This window comes from Aythya fuligula, chromosome 22, assembly GCF_009819795.1.
Source record: "Aythya fuligula isolate bAytFul2 chromosome 22, bAytFul2.pri, whole genome shotgun sequence".
Classification (NCBI taxonomy): domain Eukaryota; kingdom Metazoa; phylum Chordata; class Aves; order Anseriformes; family Anatidae; genus Aythya; species Aythya fuligula.
Window position 1 is genome coordinate 7,061,292 of NC_045580.1, and position 19,213 is coordinate 7,080,504.

Sequence of the window (19,213 nt, forward strand, 5' to 3'; positions counted from 1 at the left end):
GCACTTTAAGTTAAATATTTGAATCACATGCTGTACAATAAAGACTAAGATGTTAAGCCCATAGTTCTGTTCTATAAACGACAAGTATCAACCAGAACAGGACGACTACTCTAGTGTCAGTTTTGTTAGGAAACAGACAGTACCAGATACTTCATTTCTAACCACCCTAGAAGGAAAAAGGCACTAGATTAAAAGCTAGTGCTATGTATGTTAGGAACAGAAAAAGTGAAACAAATGCAGAGAGGCACTTACGTGAGTGAGGGATACCTGCAGTTTTTCCATGGATGGAACACAAACAAAAAGAAGACAGATAGAAAAAAAAATGTAGAAGAAGTGAGAAAAGGAGACAATGAAAATGGAGCTGGAAATTCAAAACACCATCAGCTGTCCCAAATCCAACCCTAGGGAGTGGGGTAGGCAACAGGAGTTATTGCAACCAACTGGATATTTATTGGGAGGGCTGGCTGACTGCACAGGGCCTGGATTTCTAAGCAGCAAGACGCGCACTGTTCCGTTATGCTCAGCAGCTCTGGTGAGGCTGAAGTTGGCAGAGCAAATCAAGACCATGCACAGATCTTGGGACCTCCCAGCATGCACATACATGGGATAGGAATAATGCTAGCTCTGAGTTCAGAAGACAGTCCTGGACAGTGGTTTCAGAAGAGCTATGAAATAGGTACACAGGTATGTGTGTGATGGCGGGAAGAAGAACAGGCTCTAGATCTAAATGCAAGGAGAGCAGGGAAGAAAATCCCAGGAGGTGCAAGGGATTGATTGCAGATCCTAATATTTGGGTAAGGCTGTGGACAAGGATAAAAGATGACCTCTTCCCTTCCTGCTTTTGTCACATGTCCCCTACCCACTCTACACTCTGCCACAGAAGAGCATCCTGCCATCAGAGTGGAAGATTGCCCAAGTAAAGCAGAAGAGAGGCTGTGGTAATTGCTCACATGCTGCATGGAGGTCTTAAAGCAGTAATTTGCAGAAGAGAGAAATCCTCCTTCCTCCCGCCACAGTTCATGGCTAATCCTTTGCTGAACTTATTAATTTCTAATTTGCAAAAAAAAACCCTTGTCTTGCTACAACGAAGAAACATTACTTTCCTTAAGAGCATGCGCTTCTCAACCCACTGCTTGTTCTTCTTAAAACATCATTGAACTCTCCATTGCATAACCCCTTTTCTTTGACAGTATGCAGTTTATACTAGTAACCCAAGGCACAGACTAGTGTGAATAGCTTCTTTGCCTCCCACCTTCAATGAAGATTTTTAATTAGTGAAAGAACTCATTACGATCAAAAAGTACCACAAAAACAACGGGTGCAGCAAGGTCTGCAAGAGAAGAGGGTGTTGTCCATGCATGACAGAGATTCCCTGGAAAGATGCAAGGAAAGAGAACCAGAGAAGCAGAGGGAGGTCTCAGTTTTACTTACGAACTGGCTGCGTCTTGAAGTCGGATGGCAGGCTGATCTCACCCACACCCTTGCCGTTCACTGCAGACAGTCTCACAGAGTAGGTTGTCTCAGGCTTCAGGCCACTGATAGTGATCGTGCCCTCCATATTTGCTGTTACAGAAACAAAAGAGGATAAGCAAAGAAAGGCTCAGGCCTGAGACAACAATAAATGCCATGTTCCTACTGTACTCATGCTATGTTTACGCCACGTAACAAAGCCTCCTTCTGGGTCCAAGCTCACAGTCATGAGACGCAGATGGAGGAGGTAACTTTTATCATCCTACCTTCTTTTGCATCATACAGCCTCGAATGCCATTCTCCCTCGCCCAGTGCTCTCCACTCTGCCTTGTACTTGAGGATGGGCACCCCACCAGTAGCTTCAGGTTCATCAAACTCCACCCGGGCAGTACTAGAGTACGGCTCCACTCTGTCAATAGAAGGAGAGGACGGAGTATCTGGGGGAGGAAGGGGAAACAACCAGTGATACGTAAGACAGTGGGAAGAAAGGGTCCCCAGCTCCAGTGGCAGAGTAAGCAGAAAACTCGAAATACCAAAAACACCCTTGTCATGGCTTCATAAAGGAGAGAAGGGCAGGCCTGAGGGTCCCCTCAAAGCGCTTTTAAGAATGCTAATTAGTGTAGAGACCTTTATTCTTGTGCCTCCTCTAAGATGTCAGAGCCTCAAAATACGTTCTCCAAAATCACATATTTTCTCTAAGAAAAAAGGATGGCCTGAACGGAGCAACAAGAGCATCCTGGATGCGGTTCTATCCCTACACAGTCTCTTCCACAGAGCATTCCAATACACAGTGTGACCACTCCTGCACCTGTCTCTAAGGCACCCCACAGAGTTGATGATTTAGGGACACCAGAGGCCCTTCAGGTCTGCTGTGCAGTCAGACAGTGGGCCTTTTCATTTGGTACTTAGTGGTTTCTGTCTTGCATTACCTATATTACTAGGCACATTTGAGATGCACACCCACATGCACGTGCACTTCGACAATGTCTATCAGAAATCAAAGATCATAGTTCTGTCAAAACGTACTGAAAACTCTGAAAAGAATGAGACCCTTCAAAAACAAGGCAACAGATGGCAAAGATCTTGTCATCTGTAACCCATCCCAACTCAAAAACCTATGAGCAATCTCTTTCGAAGTGGAAGCTGGCTGTCCTGTTAATCCAAACTAGAAAAAAAAATTGTCACTCTGTCACCCCAGCTCAAAGGCTGCCTTTGCCTTTCCGTATCTCCCTGTCTGGGATGCTCACCCGCCTGCACAAGAATGAATTCTGAGGACTCCTGGCCAATGCGGTTCACAGCAGTGCAGTTGTAGTTTCCAAAGTCATTCTCAGAGTCTGGTGTCACCTGTAGAAGGAATGAAGGTGCATGCTCGGATCAGAAAACACGTTTCACTCTGCTATTTACATTTGCATTTTGCCGGGGGAAGAAGCAACAATATAGTACATGTGCTGACACACTGAGGGCTGTCCACAAAGGGTTGAACTACAGTGGGCAGAAAACTGAAAGCAAGGAGGGAGTGGCGTTTCCCATTACATGATGCCCTTTGCATTTCTTTGTCAGAAACACCACACAACTTCCTGCCCACTAACAGCGTGTCCTGATGAAAGACTGAACTTCATCAACATCAGAAACAAATTGCTTGATAGCACCGAGCCTTCCTGGCTGCACATCCCTTCTCCCCTCCATGCTTATCCTCACCTCCAGGTAGCTTGCTGATGGAGTGTTGTAGATCTTGATGTTGCTGTAGTTGGAGCTGGGAAGCAGCTGTCCATCCCGGAACCAGGAGATGACAGCACTGGGGTAAGCAAATACCTCGCAAGTGATATTCACTTGATTCCCTTCCCAGGTGTAGACAGCCACAGGGCCCTGAAGCTTTGGGGCATCTGAAAGAAACATATTCGTGAAGGCAATATGAGCCAGAAAAACTCTAGAAGTAGCCCAGTCAAATTGACTGTAAATATTCCTTGTCTGGGGCCCAGTCTGATGTGGGAAAGGGAAACTAATGTAGGAAGAGGACAGCCTTCTCATCCCATGGTTGGTGGTGGTGCTGGTCTTTTGCTGAAGGACATAAGGAAGAAATCCACTCAGTCCCAAAGGCTGTTCCTAACGCAGTGTGGGAGGATAAACGGAGAGCATGCTACGCATCTGAGGAAGTGCAATACTGACATATCCCATGAACGAGGCTGTGGCAGATTCATGGCCCATAGTCTTCCTGGGGTGCAACCAGCATTTCAGCCGGAGTTAACCAGTGCAACCATTTGTGTGTGAGCACACTGCAAAATGTGACTCCAACAGGAACATTATTTCAGACTGAGCTGCTTCTCATGCCCTCTACCTAGATAATATCCATTTCCCTAGTTGTACGTGCCTTTGTCTCGTCAGAAGACGAGGAAATCAGAGGCAGCTCCCTCCCCACCATCTAAATATATGAACCACCCCTCTCCCTTCTTACACTGCACTTCGAGGTACATGGCTTGGGAGTCCTGCCCGATGGTGTTGCTGGCTGTGCATACATACTCTCCGGCATCTGTGTACTGAATTTCTTTCAGAGTCAGGGATGACACCCGAGCGTGGCTCCGCACTACGATGCGCCCATCCAGGGTCTGGCAGAAAAGGAAGAAAGAGTCAGAGGCTCAGCTCTGAGCCTACAGCGCAGACTACAGGGAAAAGCAGAAATGAAAGTCTACCTTGCACCAGCCCTCCAGTGCTCAGTATTTCAGAAGTGATCACCTGGCAGGTGAAATCACGAGCATGGAGCAGCATTTCCAAAAGCCACTCAGCCTTGTTGCACAGGACCAAGTGCAGTGAGTGCTTAGAAGGACTCAGGTAATGGGAAAAAAAATTCAAATGAAAGACCAAAGTACCAAATGCTACCATGTGTCTGAGGACAGCTGGATAACATCAATCTGCTTCTCAGAATAACAACTGTAGAGATCCAGCTCTGGTTAAAACATTTTTGCTAGCATGCTCTTGCAGAAACCCTCCCCAACTGGTTCTGTGTTTTCACTCTGAGAGAACTCAAGACTTACTCTTCTCTCACTGCTACTTGCTTTGTTTCAACATCCTTGAAATGGCACTGCTGAGAACGCAGACCCAGCCCTCAGAGCTAAATCAGGCAGGATAAAAGCTCAGTTTTCACGCGAATGTGGCACTGAACAGTGAGCAGGGCAAGAAAACTACACGACCCCTCTAAACACAACCTGCTTCAAGGTGTTCTGATGCTTCAAGAAAACTCTAAAGCAAACTCCACTGGTTACATGCCAGTTCAGAAACTGCTCCCACAAGCAGTGTAGGGCCATCAATGACAGAAAAACAAGGAATGTAAAATCCAGGCTACCATCCGTTCCAAGGGACTGCAACCACCCAGGGGTCCCAACCCATATATCATTCCCTCCCCCCCCCTTGAAATTGGATTGCAGCCTCTTTGGCCTGGGACCAAGCCCAAGTGCTCTCTTAATGCACAAGCACAAGTGGCTCTGGACTCCTTTCTCCACACTGGTGCTTGTGATCAGCTTGGAAGCTTTAAAGGACAAACTTTCTCATCTTGTTTCCAACATGACATCAGTATATGTGAACAAATTAGATGCTCTCACTGCTGTGCCTGCTGCTGCAGACCAATGCCACAAACTCTCCTGCCTCTCCTGCACTTGGTCCCTGGTGTTGCTGGAACCCGTTACGTATTCCATGAACACACGACTTGGTGTGCACTGTTTCCTGGAAATGGCTAAGGGTCCCTTAACGTGACATTGCTCCACTGTGGTATCTTACACAACTGAAGTGTACATCGTGTCACCTCCTTTCTCCCCAGCGCCAAGATGCCATACGAACAAAACAGTGCCAGGCAGTTCAGATAAAACAAAACCTTTAGCAATAATACAACCTAATCCTGAAGATGAAGCTATATTTCTTATAAAAGGCACATGTAAAGAGAAAGAAAGATCAGGAAAAACATTCAAGAGAACAATATCCACACCAAAAAAAAAAAGCACACCATCAGTTTTCTTAATTGATATTTCAGCCCAGCAGGTGCTAACAATTCCTGACTATTAAGAGGCACAGGATAGGTTGAAACTTGTGAGGCAGAGATGTGGACAGCTGTAAGCCCTTTACCTAGCCTCCCTGGCTCAGTTATTTTGCACCCCACAGCGTCTTAGCAGTGGTGAAACCCCCTAAGAGAGACAAGGAAGAACTCACGCCATACCAACAGCCAGCTCCACAGAAAAGGGCACGATGGTGCTCCACGCTGCTGACTGCTACAGCTTATCCTGAGGTGCACACAGGTGTTTTTCTCCAAACTCTGACAACCCTGTGGCATACAGTCACCCCGTAAACAGCTGGTAAAGATTTTAACACCCTAGCGTTAAGACAGGAGGGAAATCCATTTACCACCTTTCCCTTCAACTGAAGGATTTTTTAGTCCTTTCGTCAAGTGCCCATGACAGCTTCACACAGGCTCCTCACCCATTTTCCACCCAGGAGATATCATTATAAAGCAGCACCTGAAAATCCTGACCACAGCACTAACTCCAGTGAAGGAAGATGAGTGCTCCTAGCTCCGTGCTTGATCCTCCTCCCATCTGTAAAGTTGGGCTAACTCCTAGTTACCAGCCTGTGATGCAACAGAGGTGCAATTTTGCTTGTAACTGAGTTTTTGTATTAGTCATTGAGTTTTTGCATTAGCCATTGAGTTTTTGCATTAGCCACTTATTGTCAAGATAAGTCTACACAAGCTGCAATACGCTTCAAGAAGTTCTCGCTGACAAGTCAGATACTTTAAGACAGAGAAAATAAGGAATTCAGAGACAGCAAGCTTAATAATCTTAGTGTTCACATTAATAAAAAGCTTGAGACAGAGAGTATGCTGAATACACCAAGGGGGGAAGGGATAGACAATTGTAACAGGAATTAACAGGAAGAAGGAATTAACTTGAGATGCAACTACTCAAACTCCAAATTCTCAAACACAATCTAATCGGAATCTCTGATGCTTTCACTGTGTACAATTCATCTGTTTCAAGAGATTATTTCAAAGTAAGAATGGACAGCATGTTCTCAGCCCCAGGTAAGAGAAAGATTGGTGGGGCTTAAGTTAGAGCTTCCATTTCACTTTGTTTAGGCCACATCACCCTTGAGACAGACAAAAAACAAACAAACAAAAAAGAATTCAAGATAGTCAGAGCCTCCACAAAGCTGATTCTAAACATACAGATTGGAGTTATCTGGTCCTGGTAGCTCATTTGGTTCTCCACCTGACCTCTATTTATTTGCTTGGAAACAGTTTCTGGTCCATTTTGAAGCAAGCATTTCTACAGATCAGGGGAACGTAATGGTGTATTAATGTGTATAGAGTACACATATAGATGTATAACGATCATTATTATGTTTAAAATATAGCACTGAGTGTGAAAGAAAACAAACCAGACTTGCATCAAACACTCACTGTGTTATCCTGCACCCTTTCACTGACCCTTGCAAATTCAAGTCAAATAACAATAATTTGGGAATTGGGAACATTTTTTTTTTTTTAAATATAACTTGTGAAAGATTTAACTGCATTGATTTTGAAATGCAACATGATGCAGTTGTCCTTTAAAAGAAGGTCAAAACTCAAGAAGTGCCATGAGCAAACAGATGAGTTGGCTGGAGCAACAGGCTATGCTTAGAAAAAAAAAAATACCATCCCAGAATGCATGCTGGGGCTAATTCTTGAAACTCTAGAAAGAAAACATGATCCACACTTGTAGCATACAAGGAAATCATGAAAGCAGTATTTGTCAGGTATCGCATTGGTCTTCCCTACCTTCCCCCCCCATTTTTTTTTGAAGTGTCAACCAGGATTACTCACTTCCAACACAGCTAGTTTGCTCATTCAGAAGCACATCACTACATGCCAAGCAACGTCTAACTATTAGCTGTTTCTTTTATGTATTAATATTTAATTTATTCATAATATTAATGCTGGTTTAGTTGGCGTGGTTGCTGGACTAGAGCTGGACTAGAGATTTGTTAATCTGTAATACTTAAAAAGAACAATAGAAAACCTAAGAAGTTTGCTAAAGCTCTGGTGATCTTATACCTCTTGCTTCTCGGGCCGGGTCCATGAAGCCTGGAGAGAACAGATATAGAACACAACAACAACAGGAAAAAAAAAAAAGGCAATAAAAGTTTATCAAAGGTTGCTTTTAGGTATCATAGTGTATGTACCACACTACTTTCTTTGTACATGCAGGCTCCAAGTTGTGTATCTTGTGCTGGGGGTGATCGCAATTTCCATTTCCCAACCTCAATTTCCATTTGCATTCAGAATACAATATCCTAAAAACTGATCTTCAAGTGACTAAACAAGGGCTAATCATACCTAAAGACTTCTGTTCTTAAATTGGATGACTATTTCCTCTGTCAGATCTCACCAGTTCTACAAACAGGCCCCCAGCACCCAAGGTAAATGATTCTGATGACCTAAGTCACTTAATTGCAAAGTTCTCCACCAGTTTGTTGGCCACCCAGGCATGCTAATTACTATTAATGCTTACAGCATTGAACTGATCATGCATTTGTACAGGTTTTTACATGCAAACTGTGCCAGGAGTAGGAGGTCATCAAGCTGCAGAGCACTGAAACACTCTGACCCCTGCACAGGACGCACCAGGGCAGAACCACGGACCTCCAGCTGACCACATCCAGTCATTAGGGTTAGGGATGTGCACACCCAATCCTTACTGGGCTCGGGACAACCAAACTACAGGCATCAGTGGAACATGCACAAACCGTACTGATAAACATACATTTCCCATTCAGAGAGAGACAGCAACAGCGTGGACCATATTCACTCTGGTTTGCAAAGACCAAAGTCGCTGAGTTCCCCTTTTCCCCCTATGAATTTCACGTGTTTTTCTTCTGATGTCTATTTCCATCTCAATTTGATCCATTTCAAATTTAGTAGGCAAAAATCACCTGCTAATATCACAGCTATGATAGCATTTTTGAACGTGGGGCACAAGCATTGCTTGCACGTGGATACAACAGCATACACAAAAGTGACATTACAGAAATGGAGATGAAAGTTAAAGAAATGAGAATAAAAAGCACAGTATTGTTTCCACAGTGCTTCCAGTGAAAAATACGAGACTGAAGTATTAACAAATGGTACAGACAGCCTCATTTTATACCATCTTAGATAAAAGCTGGCTATTTACTTCTAACTTGAGGCCTCAGGTGGACCCACCTAAAGAGAAAACTCACCAGCACACGCATGGGCTGCCCTGCACTCCCATAACCTCATCATGTCTATAGATCTAGATCTCTTGTGCACAAGTTCCTGAAAACCGAGCAGGCAAGCGTCATCAGAATTCAGCATAATCCCTTTTTCATGTACAAGTTCTCTCTACCTGAGCTAGCCAGGGGACTGCCTCATTTGTATCACCCATTTCAATCCTCTCCAATGAGTTTCTATAGCATCAGCACAGAGGGATGGAAAATCAGATGTGCCTTTATCCAGTGGTGTTCACCACCTGCCAACCTAAAGGAAGAGGGAGGGAAAAAGCCTGTTCCCACATTCCTTGAGCTTGCTGCTTCTTTGTACTGGGGCTGGCGGGCGTGGGGGAACAGCAGAACCACCACCTCCATCCTGGAGAGCTTCAGCTTAGCTCTTCCTCACTGAGAGCAACAGATACACAACCTCACGTCTGTAGGAGGCACATTCCCTCTCATATGCACGCCAGCACCTTCCCTTCAACTAGGGAGCAAGGAGTTAAATAGGAGCATCTTCGATTACAAGGGAGTTCCGGGGATCTGACATTGTCTCTGCATCACTGAACATATACCTGCTGCCTGCAATGGCAAGATGTTAGAAGACCTGCAGAAAAGCATTACCTGTTCCCCAGCCCTTTCCTCACACACTGAGCTACACTGCTGGGCAAGAAACGCAAGACTGTCTCAGCAACTGTTTCAAGGAAGTTCATGTGAGAGTAGCCAGTTATTGCTTCATCCAAAAATCTGTCAGGAAGTATAACTGTGTCTGCAATGAAATCATAAAACCCGCACACACCAATATACAATAGATTAAAACTACATAGACACTGAAGTGGAGTTGATATTCTGCAAGAGAGGTAGAAGAAATGTGTCTCTATTAAAGGGAATAATGTCTAGCAAAGGCGATGAGGAATACAGCATACTGGCCTAAATCAGCATTACAAGAGGTAACAACAAAAAAAAAATTCTCCAAGTTTTTCCTTAATAACATGTTTCTACATTAGCAACCAAAGTAAACCACTTTTTTTTCCCTCCTCTTAAAGTACCAAGAAGTACCTAACTCATGGGAGTTAAGGCACCTGTACACCTTGAAAAATAAGGACTGGCGTATGGTTACAGGAGTAAACAACCTGTAGCAAGACAGATGCATCCGAGTTTCTAACGCATGTTCAGAATTAGGGCTCAGTATTTTTAGAAACTGTTCTGTCTCTCCCACACCATCCATTTACCTGTGCTGTCCCAGAGACAGTAAGTGGATGGTAAACTGAAGGTACACATCATAGCATGTCATCAGAGCTATTCTGACCTGGGGATTTTCTGGAGGTCTGTACCATTCACCTGAACTTGCAACACGAGATTGAGAATGAGAAAAAGCAAAGAGAGAGAGAAGAAAATCCTGCCTCCAAAGTGAATGGCATATGATAGCACACCTTTGTTGCAAAGGTTTGAACCAGTACACAATGAACATGATGGTACCTCAAACCTCTGATTTTCTCCTCCTCTACTAAGAAACTACCAGAATATGTAACATCATTCCTTAATATCCATCACTGCATTAAAGAGGACATGTGAGAGTCTCAAAAATGCTTAGCAGTTTTGCCACTGAGATCTCATTAGTTTAATTGGGCTGGACAGACAGGACTCTCTGTAAACAGGCTCTCCTACAGACTTCTGCTTGATTTAGTCTTATTTCGGTTCTAATATTCTTCTCTGTCAAAGCTCTGTTCCCTGGCTGGATTCCAAATTCTAGTGCTAGAAGTGCTGGAGCATTTAACTCCTCCCATCACACTCCTAGACTGAGACAAGACCACAAATATCCTTACCACAGAAAAACAGGTCCGCCAATCATACTGTAGTCAAAGCCCAAGCACACAGCTTTCAAAGGCAATGGGAATTTCTCCCTAAACTTTGCAGAGATTGACACAAACCTTTGAATCCAGAAGACGTGAAGATTTATCTGGTGAGGGGAAATTAAAGCTAAAAATCTTTGGCAACCCTGATAAAAAAAGTTACACATTACTGACATGGTGAAGAGCTGACACCATGGAGGGAATATAAAAAGCTCATTTAGGAGGCTGTAGTGCAGAATGGTAGCTACGTGGATGGCTGACAGTGGTTACCTCTAAGACCTGACATGTCTTTCAGATGCTACCTTCATGAGTGAGTCAGAACCCCTCATATTCACAAGGTAGCTCTGCCTTGAAGGATCCTTTCACTAGAAGATTATTAATGAGCAGTAATTCCTTATTCCAACTTTGGTCTAAGTTTTCTTCAGCTCTAAACTACGCCTCCTAGTCAACGTACTACACAACCATTATGCAATATTCAGAGTAATAAAGCCCATCCTCATCTTGTCTGGTAAAGGGGAATTCTGTCCAGTAAAAAACCCAGCACTTTTTTCAAAAGAAAAAAACTGCTAATTATTTTTGCCTTGTAAGAACAAAATGATGTGATCCACAGAACAGGTGAACACAAAGGCAGTGAGGTTTTTGTGCTTCTAGTACATGCAGAGTTAGCATACAGAAGGGCAAGAATGAATTAACAGGTTCATTTTGGTCCACTGCATCTTGGAGAGAATACCCCACGCCTCTTCAACTGCCATACTCCCAGATGATATCATTATCATGATGACAGCATGGGCAACGCTGGAATCAGGGTACTCATTCCCACCTCTCAGCTTGCAAACAGAAGACAGAAACCCCATTCACAAGTCTCCTGCGACTGCACGTCCCTTGGCAAACTCCTCTGAAAAGGGGCCAGGACCTAGTGCTTTGTAAATGATTTCAGCTTGGACCAATACAAGCAAGAATTAAAAAGCATGTTGTCAGCTGAGACAGCTCTTTGCACAAAAGGACACCTATTGCATTACTTCTGCTGTGGAGCTGGCCCTTCAGTAGACAGTCTGTACAGGACTACAAGTGTTCTCTCTATGGAGGCAGGGAATCACCATGATTTCCACGTGCATCTGGCTGTTACCATCATGCAGTGTATATCAGCAAAGGCAGGAAGGTAAGAGCATAACTGATCCCTGCCAGTGAGACCATGTTTTGGGGAGTGGTGATACCTTCTCTTCATTGCTGATATTCCGGGTTGAGGTTCTCCAAGTGATGGAAGGGATTGGGTCCCCAGATGCCTCACAGGTCAGCGTGATCTGATCCTCCAGCTCCATAGCTGTTTTATTCTCCACATATGTGATTTTGGGTTTTGCTGAAAAGAAGGAAAAACAACACTCATTCAGTGGCTGCTCAGAACAAAGCTTGACTGTAAACAGCAATGTCTGAAACAAGTAACATGGGGGAAAAACGCTTTTAAACTGGCAAAAGTTTACTGCCATATGGAGAAGGACAAAGAGTGATGTGTGAGTGAGGCCCAGGATGGCAATGTCTCCTTGCAAAACTAGAAGACCTTTTCTATCTCAGCTTACAGCTTTTTTGGATTTGGATTCAGCCTTCTGGGCCTGGAAGATATTTCAAGAAGCCTATGAACCTCACACCATCCCCATGCACAGGACTTTATTTATTTTTATCTATGAAGAAGCAGAATGGAGTGGGCATATGTTTCAGACACAAGCTCAGAAATTGTTTTGCCTATCATGATGGAACAGAGGTGCACAGCAATGCTAGGGAAAGAAGCAGTGTTGGATAAGCCACATCAGGCAGTATTTGGGACAAGGAGGCTACTCCCAGCTTCTACTAGTAAGCTACCAATAGGCAATGGGCTTGGAAAGGGAGGATAAGACCATGCTTACCAAAGACTTTGAGATGAATGGTGGCATCCTGCTCGCCAGCCTTGTTCTCAGCGATGCAGATGTACTCTGCTTCATCACTCTTATCCACCTTCTTGATGATTAGCTCGGACCCATCATAGTTAAAACTGTATTTCTCTTCGTCATCCTCTGGTTCTATTGGCTCTCCATCCCTGCAGAGCACAAAGCACACTGGCTGTGTTGGGGAGAAGCAGTCAAAAGCTATTTGTTTGAGGTTTTATGTTAATGAGAACTGTATTATTACACTGAAACACACATCATAGTCTACATAGAAGAGCTATATACACCACTGAGTTTATAAACACCACCTTAGTGAAAACATCCACGATCACACAGAATCAGCAAACTGTATTCAGTATCTTACTTTGTCCACGTCATGGTTGGCTCAGGAAAGCCGTCAGCATCACACGCTAAGGTGACAGACTGGCTGAGGTTGGCAGTGGCGTTCATAGTGCTCTGCCTGGCACGCACAGAAGGAGGTACTGGAAGAGAAGGAAATCACGCTGAAGTTAGCAAGGGGAGGCAGAAGATGTGAGCAAGAAAAAGCCCTGGAAGGCTCACTGTAAATTTCTACAATACAGACAGATGCCACGAGTGACATAAACCCTTGAACTGTCACTTGCATGTTTCTACCAGCAGGTTTGATGCGTGAGCTCTCCAATCAGCTTAGGGAAGGAAAAGCAGGGATGGAGAGATGCACGGAAACTTGGTACCATGGACAAAAACACTTGTGAGTCTCAAACAGATCAATACCTCACTCAGTCATTAAGCTTAAGCTTTCTCTTGATATGACGATATCCTGTAAGCAGCTGGTAAACACTCATGGATGTTTTTACTTGACACAGCAGAGAAAGATTAGTAAGCTGTTGGTAACTCCTGAGTGTGAACCTAAGGTAACATTTCCATCAGCAGCTTGGAGTGCAGGTACTAGAGGCCTTTACCACTTACTAGTCCTAACTCTGCGCTACTCACCATTTACAATGACCTGAATATCTTTGAAGTTGATCTCCCCACGAGCCAATATCCGGCCCTCACAGCGGTACGTCCCTTCATCTGTTTTCTTAATTCCCCGAATCTGCAGGTAGTTGTTGGACAGGACTATAAATCGAACTAGAAGAGAAAAAAGCAAAGTTCATCCAAGGATCCTCAGGAAAGCTCAGAGCAGTTAACAGGTTCTTCACCTCTCCTTGCCCTTTCTGAGTTGGAGATGAGGCTTAATGTAATGAAACTTCCCTTCACATCACATTAAAATGGAGATACTGCAGTAATCAGATCTGACATTGTCAAAAAAGAAAACCAGACAGGGATAGCAGACAAATCGCTCTGGTGCTTTATATTCTAGCATGCACGCAGCTATGAGAAGATAAATACACAAACACATTTACATTTCAGTAGTATCAGAGAGGAAACAAATTTCAAACTTGACCCTCTTGCCCAAGGATGGCCGAATTCAAGTCTTACTACAGTTCCCTTGTGCCTGCAACAAGATGTCAGAAACAGTCGAGGCACTAATGCTCGGCTGGAAGTTGGGCTCTGGAATCCTCCCTGCCAGTGAGATGCCACTCTGGGCAAGACAGTCTGTAGCATCGTGAATTAAAAGGAAAAGCTCTCACCAGGAGCATTTAGCCATTTTTCCTCAGGACTACTACTATAAAGCGTCACAACACGCAGCTTTTCTGTCTGATGACATTTTCTGTTAATCTGAAAAATGCTTCCAGCATTCCCTAGCCTAAGCCAGTGTCAAAGCCTGATGACCGTCGATCTCTGTGGGAACATTACAGTCCTGCCTCTGCCAAATCACAGCACCTTGAAAAGCCATATTCACATCCTAAAACCTAGTGTTACATGCAAATGAATTCTTTCTCCCTTGTGACTGCAACCATTTTGTTTTCCAGAAATCATCTTGAGCCCTGATGGGACATGGAGATTTGACCCCTAAACAGACAAGCACCAATACACCTTGCGCCTTACCATCTTTTTTTAGGATAACATCCCTTCCTTTGTGTTTCCAAATGATGGTAGGAGGCAGCGAGCTGACCACATCACACACAATCACAGCATCATCCCCTTCCTTGAATTCCTGAGGAGTGGGAGCGTTCTTGAACATCAGCTTTTCTGAAAGCAATGGAAGGAGAAAGTCACTGCAGCTTTTTCAACACACCTCAAGCTGTGGTTTCAGCTCAAGCTTGGGGGGAAAAAAAAGGAAAAAGAAAAAGAAAACTGGAAGGGCATATTTTCTAGAAATCTACTTGCCCCAGAGGGAAGGATACGCAGGATAACCTGACCCAATACACTGCACTGCGACCCAGGAACTCCGTTTTCCAGCCCTGCATCCCATGCTTATCAGAGGGCCAAATCAACGCTCTGCTTAGCTCACAGATTTGCCCACAAGGTGAAAAGAAAACGTCAGCTTAGAAGCCGCTGCCCAGCTCCCCAGCAGGAAGTGGAGGAGCTGCTATCTTGGCTCTGTTGGACAACATGCCAATAGCTAATTATAAGCCTTCTAAACGTGTGAAGCACTTTACTAACATTAGTCTTATCTCACAGCATGTTTGTCATCCACAGAAGCTGCTCTGTCTGCTTGTTCCTCCTGGACATTTATGCTGCACCAGAATCTTTTCCTTCTGCTCTCTTGTCTTTTGGAGTAATTTAAGCAGCAGACAAGCTGTTAAACACTTGACAAGCAAAGGTCTCCATACCCATTTTCCCCTCAAAACCAAGGAGAAGAATCTTCTTAACACTCTCCTTTCTCCCCTGTAGCAATAGCCTTTTTTAGGAAGGTAAGGTGTTTCCCCCTCCCCAATCACACCTCACACACGTGCAAAACAGACCAGAAAATAGCCTCAGAATTGCTCTCTTACGGAAAATTTTGACATTGACTGTGGCCTCGGAGTCTCCCTCCTCCACGCTGCTGACAACACATTTATAGATGCCAGCATCATCAATGTTGGCATTGTAGATGGTGAGGGTGGAGGAGAAGTCGTCATTTCGCACCACCGAGATGCGCTGTTGGTTGGGCGTCAGCTTCTCACCATTAGGAGAAAACCAGGAAATGTCTTTGTATTTGGCTTCCCCTGCCACTAGGGACAATAACAAAAAAAAAGCAAATTGGAATGAGTTCCCAGCAAATATACAGGGCATTAAAGACAACCAGGAGCACTATGTGGAAGACTGAACCAAGGGAAGGGCTTATCGTACCTGAGAAGCAAGCAAAGAAAATTATCTTACACCACTGCGAATGGTCAGCTGCTGTCCTGCAAAAACGGTATTAGTTGTTTGCTTGTTTTTCATATAATTAAAGGGGAACAATTTCATTTCAGCTCAGAATGGCCTTCCATGCATCCTGGGGTCCCCTGTCCTGGCCCCTCCACCACATATGCAGTTTGAGGGGAAAAATAAATACAACTTCCTGCTTCAGCTCCACAATGTTATCAATAAATGCTTGTATTTGCTGGCTGGGCTACTTTGTGTACCAAAATGGTGACACTGCTGTAGCCACAGCTCTGGCATTGATCAGCTTAAACCTCCTGCCACATTGAATGCAAATAAATATTGCTACTAACGGGTTCCAGGCTGCGTCTCTCCTGCAGCTCCCACCTCTGCATTCTTGTGCTGCTTTGTTCTTTGGGACAAGCTCCTACTATTGGGGAGGCTTTAACTGATCTCCAAGTTTTCTGCATGCAAGTGTCATCAAAACAGCACTTAGAGAACACTCCCAGTTTCAAAACTGCAACATTAACAAATTAGAGCATCCCTGGATCAGACAACATTGTTACTTGTCCCAGCTGGTATGCTCCTAAGGAGGTGTGGGCTTCTGACAGCATTCTGCACCCGGAGCTCACAACATCACCCATCTGATCTATGCCAAGCTCCATGATGTGACGATTGGTGTGCCAGTGTACCAATTCCTCCCACTAGAAACCAGACTAGCTGCTTTGAAGAGGACACGTAGATACTAATTCAGGTAACACCACAAAATTGTAGAACCCACTCTGGGAGACATGGAACATGTCAGCACTGCATCTCACGGTGCAGGAGAACAGCCCGAGGCAGTCAGGAAGCTAAACAAAAACTGGGTTTTGTCAGAAAGAAGATGAAAAACAAAACTACAGATTTTCAGCAGCATTAAAATCCTTAGTTGCAGAGGTGACGATTCTGAAGTGACCCAGCACTCCTACTAGTGCTCTTAGCAATTCATTAGAATAAAAATTTTGGAAGAAGAGGTACCCAACAAAACCAAGCTTAATTCTAATTTCAAAAGATCAAATGGCTGCGGAAAGATGCAAGATGCCATCATTGTGGCTATTGCTCAAGCTTAGAGACAACATTTCAGTTGCTGCTTCTTTTGTTTTTCCATTTTTAAAGCTGTTTGCTGGAGCTGCTTTCTGTTGCCAGCTCTCAAGGGAGAGTGCATTTATTGTTCCTGGTAAACAGCATGTCTTGCCTCTGCTACTCAGTCTCATAAAAATATAAGGGCATATAAGAAAGCAAGAGCAAACAATCTTGCTCCAACAACAGAGCTTTACCTGACTTAATACCTTGATCAACCTTCCCAGCAAACCCAGATGCAGACACCCGACACCATAAGCCATCACTCACCTTGACATAAGAAGAATTTGGATTCTCCAACGCTGATCTCCCCCTGGCTTGGAACAATATCCACTTGTAGTGATGCTGGAAAAGAAAGGAGCATGCAGGATAGGGTTAGACAATCTGAGTTGTCTACAGCAGAAAAGCTTGGCCAGGCTTCTGACCCTTGTGCCAGCTCTACATATCCAATGAAGGAGCATAGGGTGGATGGTGCTTGGCTTCATCATCATTGCTCTTTATCAGTATTTGTCTGAGCTTACAGCGCCAGGGGTCCCCGAGAATCCAAGAGAACTTGCTAACATTCAGTCACTTCCAGTCCATCATAAAACTGCACAGAATAACACAGAGTGATTGACCTTCAAATCAGCACCACGCTGTAAAACCAGGCTGTGGGAATGGGGTGCACACCAGAACATCAAGTGGCTTTTTGGGGCACCTCTGAGTGGTAGCTGGAACTAGCTCCACGACCTATTCAGGCAGCACTGCATACAGGTTATCTTCACTTTGGAGATGGCTTCCTGCTCTGTAAGATACTCGTGCCAGTCCCAGTCACCAACCACCACAGATGGGAGCCTGTGGTTCCTTGGCAGTATCTTCCAGTCTAAGCCCATGCAGCCAGTGAATCCAGGATGCCCACAGCAGCCAGAGCATACCTGGGAGAGGAAGGCAACCTTCTCCAGGCCATATTGATGAGGACTGCTGGTAGTTTGTGATTTCTGCCTTCATGGTAGTGACTGAGACTTGCTTCCAAGTTCATCCAGGCAAATTTCACCCAGGTCCCTAGCACTGAAAAGCACCAGCAGTATACTTGGGTGTATTCTGCTGTCTTCTCACAGAATATCATCGATCCTTTGGCTTTTATGTTAGAAGCGGGCTTTTGTTTATTTGTTTTAAATAAGAGATGGAAGGTGTTTTCACAGCAGAGACACAGGAGGTGTTCTGTTGACCCCTGTGGGTGAAGTATCCATTACACGCCTGTCTGGAACCGAGGGAGCCTGGAGTCGGTGAAAGATGATGCACCTCCTGAGATCCCTGCAGCTCAACGCAGACCAATCTCAAAAGAATCATTTAAAATAATCTAAGTTAGATAACAATCCAGACAAAATATTTGAGGATACTGTTGCTGAAAGAAATCAAAATTATTCCTAGACCTTTTAGGTCTCCCTTTGGACATCTTTATTTAATTCACATGTCTTGTCTGTGGGTACTCTCTCTCTTTCCTGTTTTCAATGAAGTACACATTGCCCTTTTAGCTCTTGCATTCAGCCTGTTTTATTTCTGGGTAATCTAATTCCTCTCAACTATACTACTTCAATATAATTCACTCCCAGACAGAACTGCAAATACAAAGAACCAAATATAATAAAAGGCTAAAGGTTTATTAGATTCACTGCAACAAGAACTAAATAGCCTCCTTCTGTAGGCTTATTTTTTTGTTCTTGTTGTTCTATAAATCCTTTTGACATCTGAATATTACATCTGGAATCACGTTCTCAGGTGCTCTTCCTAGGAAGATCTCTGCCATGTGGAATAACTGCAAAGGTACCGCAAAGATCTTAGCATCACATCCAGACAGCTGAATTCCTCTAGAGCAGATTTCTGCTTTGCACTGCTAAAAAGACCATCTAGAAAGACTTACTCTGCTGCACTATTATAGATTTGGGCTTGACCTTCTGCACTACTATGGCACTACTACTAGATTTGAGCAAAGGCATCATTACAAACTCAACAAATGGCTTGGGACAGCAGCTGCAGCAGTGCGCAGCCATGCAGACACCCAGAATGACGTTACAAAAGTTTGCAGTTCAAACACTGTAGCAGCCAGAGGCATGAGCAGAAGACAGACACGTTTTAATAAATACAAACCCCCGTTGGGACCTCTTCCCAGTGTTTTCAGATTATGAACCAGTAGTAACATTCCTTATAGGACCTGGGAAATAATTTGGCCCACAAACTGTGGGCTTTAGACAGCACGTATACAGCCTTATGCAGAATTAAGGACCTCTGTCTGCTACCATTAAAAAAAGGACACAAGTAATAAGATTTTCTGATAAGGTGTCTGAACTCAGGGCTCTGCCGCACAGTAGGAGAAGGGATGGGTTTAGAAGGTGGCTGTGTGACAGATGACGCTCTGCA

The 19,213-nt window shown here is 44.2% G+C and overlaps 1 protein-coding gene across 7 annotated transcripts in view; it reads right to left on the reverse strand.

Moving 5' to 3' along the window:
- The window catches only part of NCAM1 (neural cell adhesion molecule 1), a 103,211-nt gene that overhangs the window by 32,485 nt on the left and 51,513 nt on the right, over positions 1–19,213 (reverse strand). For 4 of the 7 annotated variants that reach the window (XM_032201940.1, XM_032201946.1, XM_032201945.1 and 1 more), the window contains exons 2-13: positions 17,087–17,161; positions 15,349–15,567; positions 14,459–14,602; positions 13,460–13,597; positions 12,852–12,969; positions 12,470–12,639; positions 11,786–11,928; positions 3,923–4,073; positions 3,169–3,353; positions 2,718–2,814; positions 1,737–1,907; positions 1,432–1,563 (exon numbers count right to left, since the gene is read on the reverse strand). In XM_032201940.1, coding sequence (XP_032057831.1) covers positions 1,432–1,563; positions 1,737–1,907; positions 2,718–2,814; positions 3,169–3,353; positions 3,923–4,073; positions 11,786–11,928; positions 12,470–12,639; positions 12,852–12,969; positions 13,460–13,597; positions 14,459–14,602; positions 15,349–15,567; positions 17,087–17,161 — 1,743 coding nt within the window. Of the gene's footprint in view, positions 1–252; positions 268–1,431; positions 1,564–1,736; positions 1,908–2,717; positions 2,815–3,168; positions 3,354–3,922; positions 4,074–7,546; positions 7,577–11,785; positions 11,929–12,469; positions 12,640–12,851; positions 12,970–13,459; positions 13,598–14,458; positions 14,603–15,348; positions 15,568–17,086; positions 17,162–19,213 lie in introns of all 7 variants that reach the window. The other 3 variants (XM_032201941.1, XM_032201939.1, XM_032201944.1) reach the window with 2 other exon arrangements.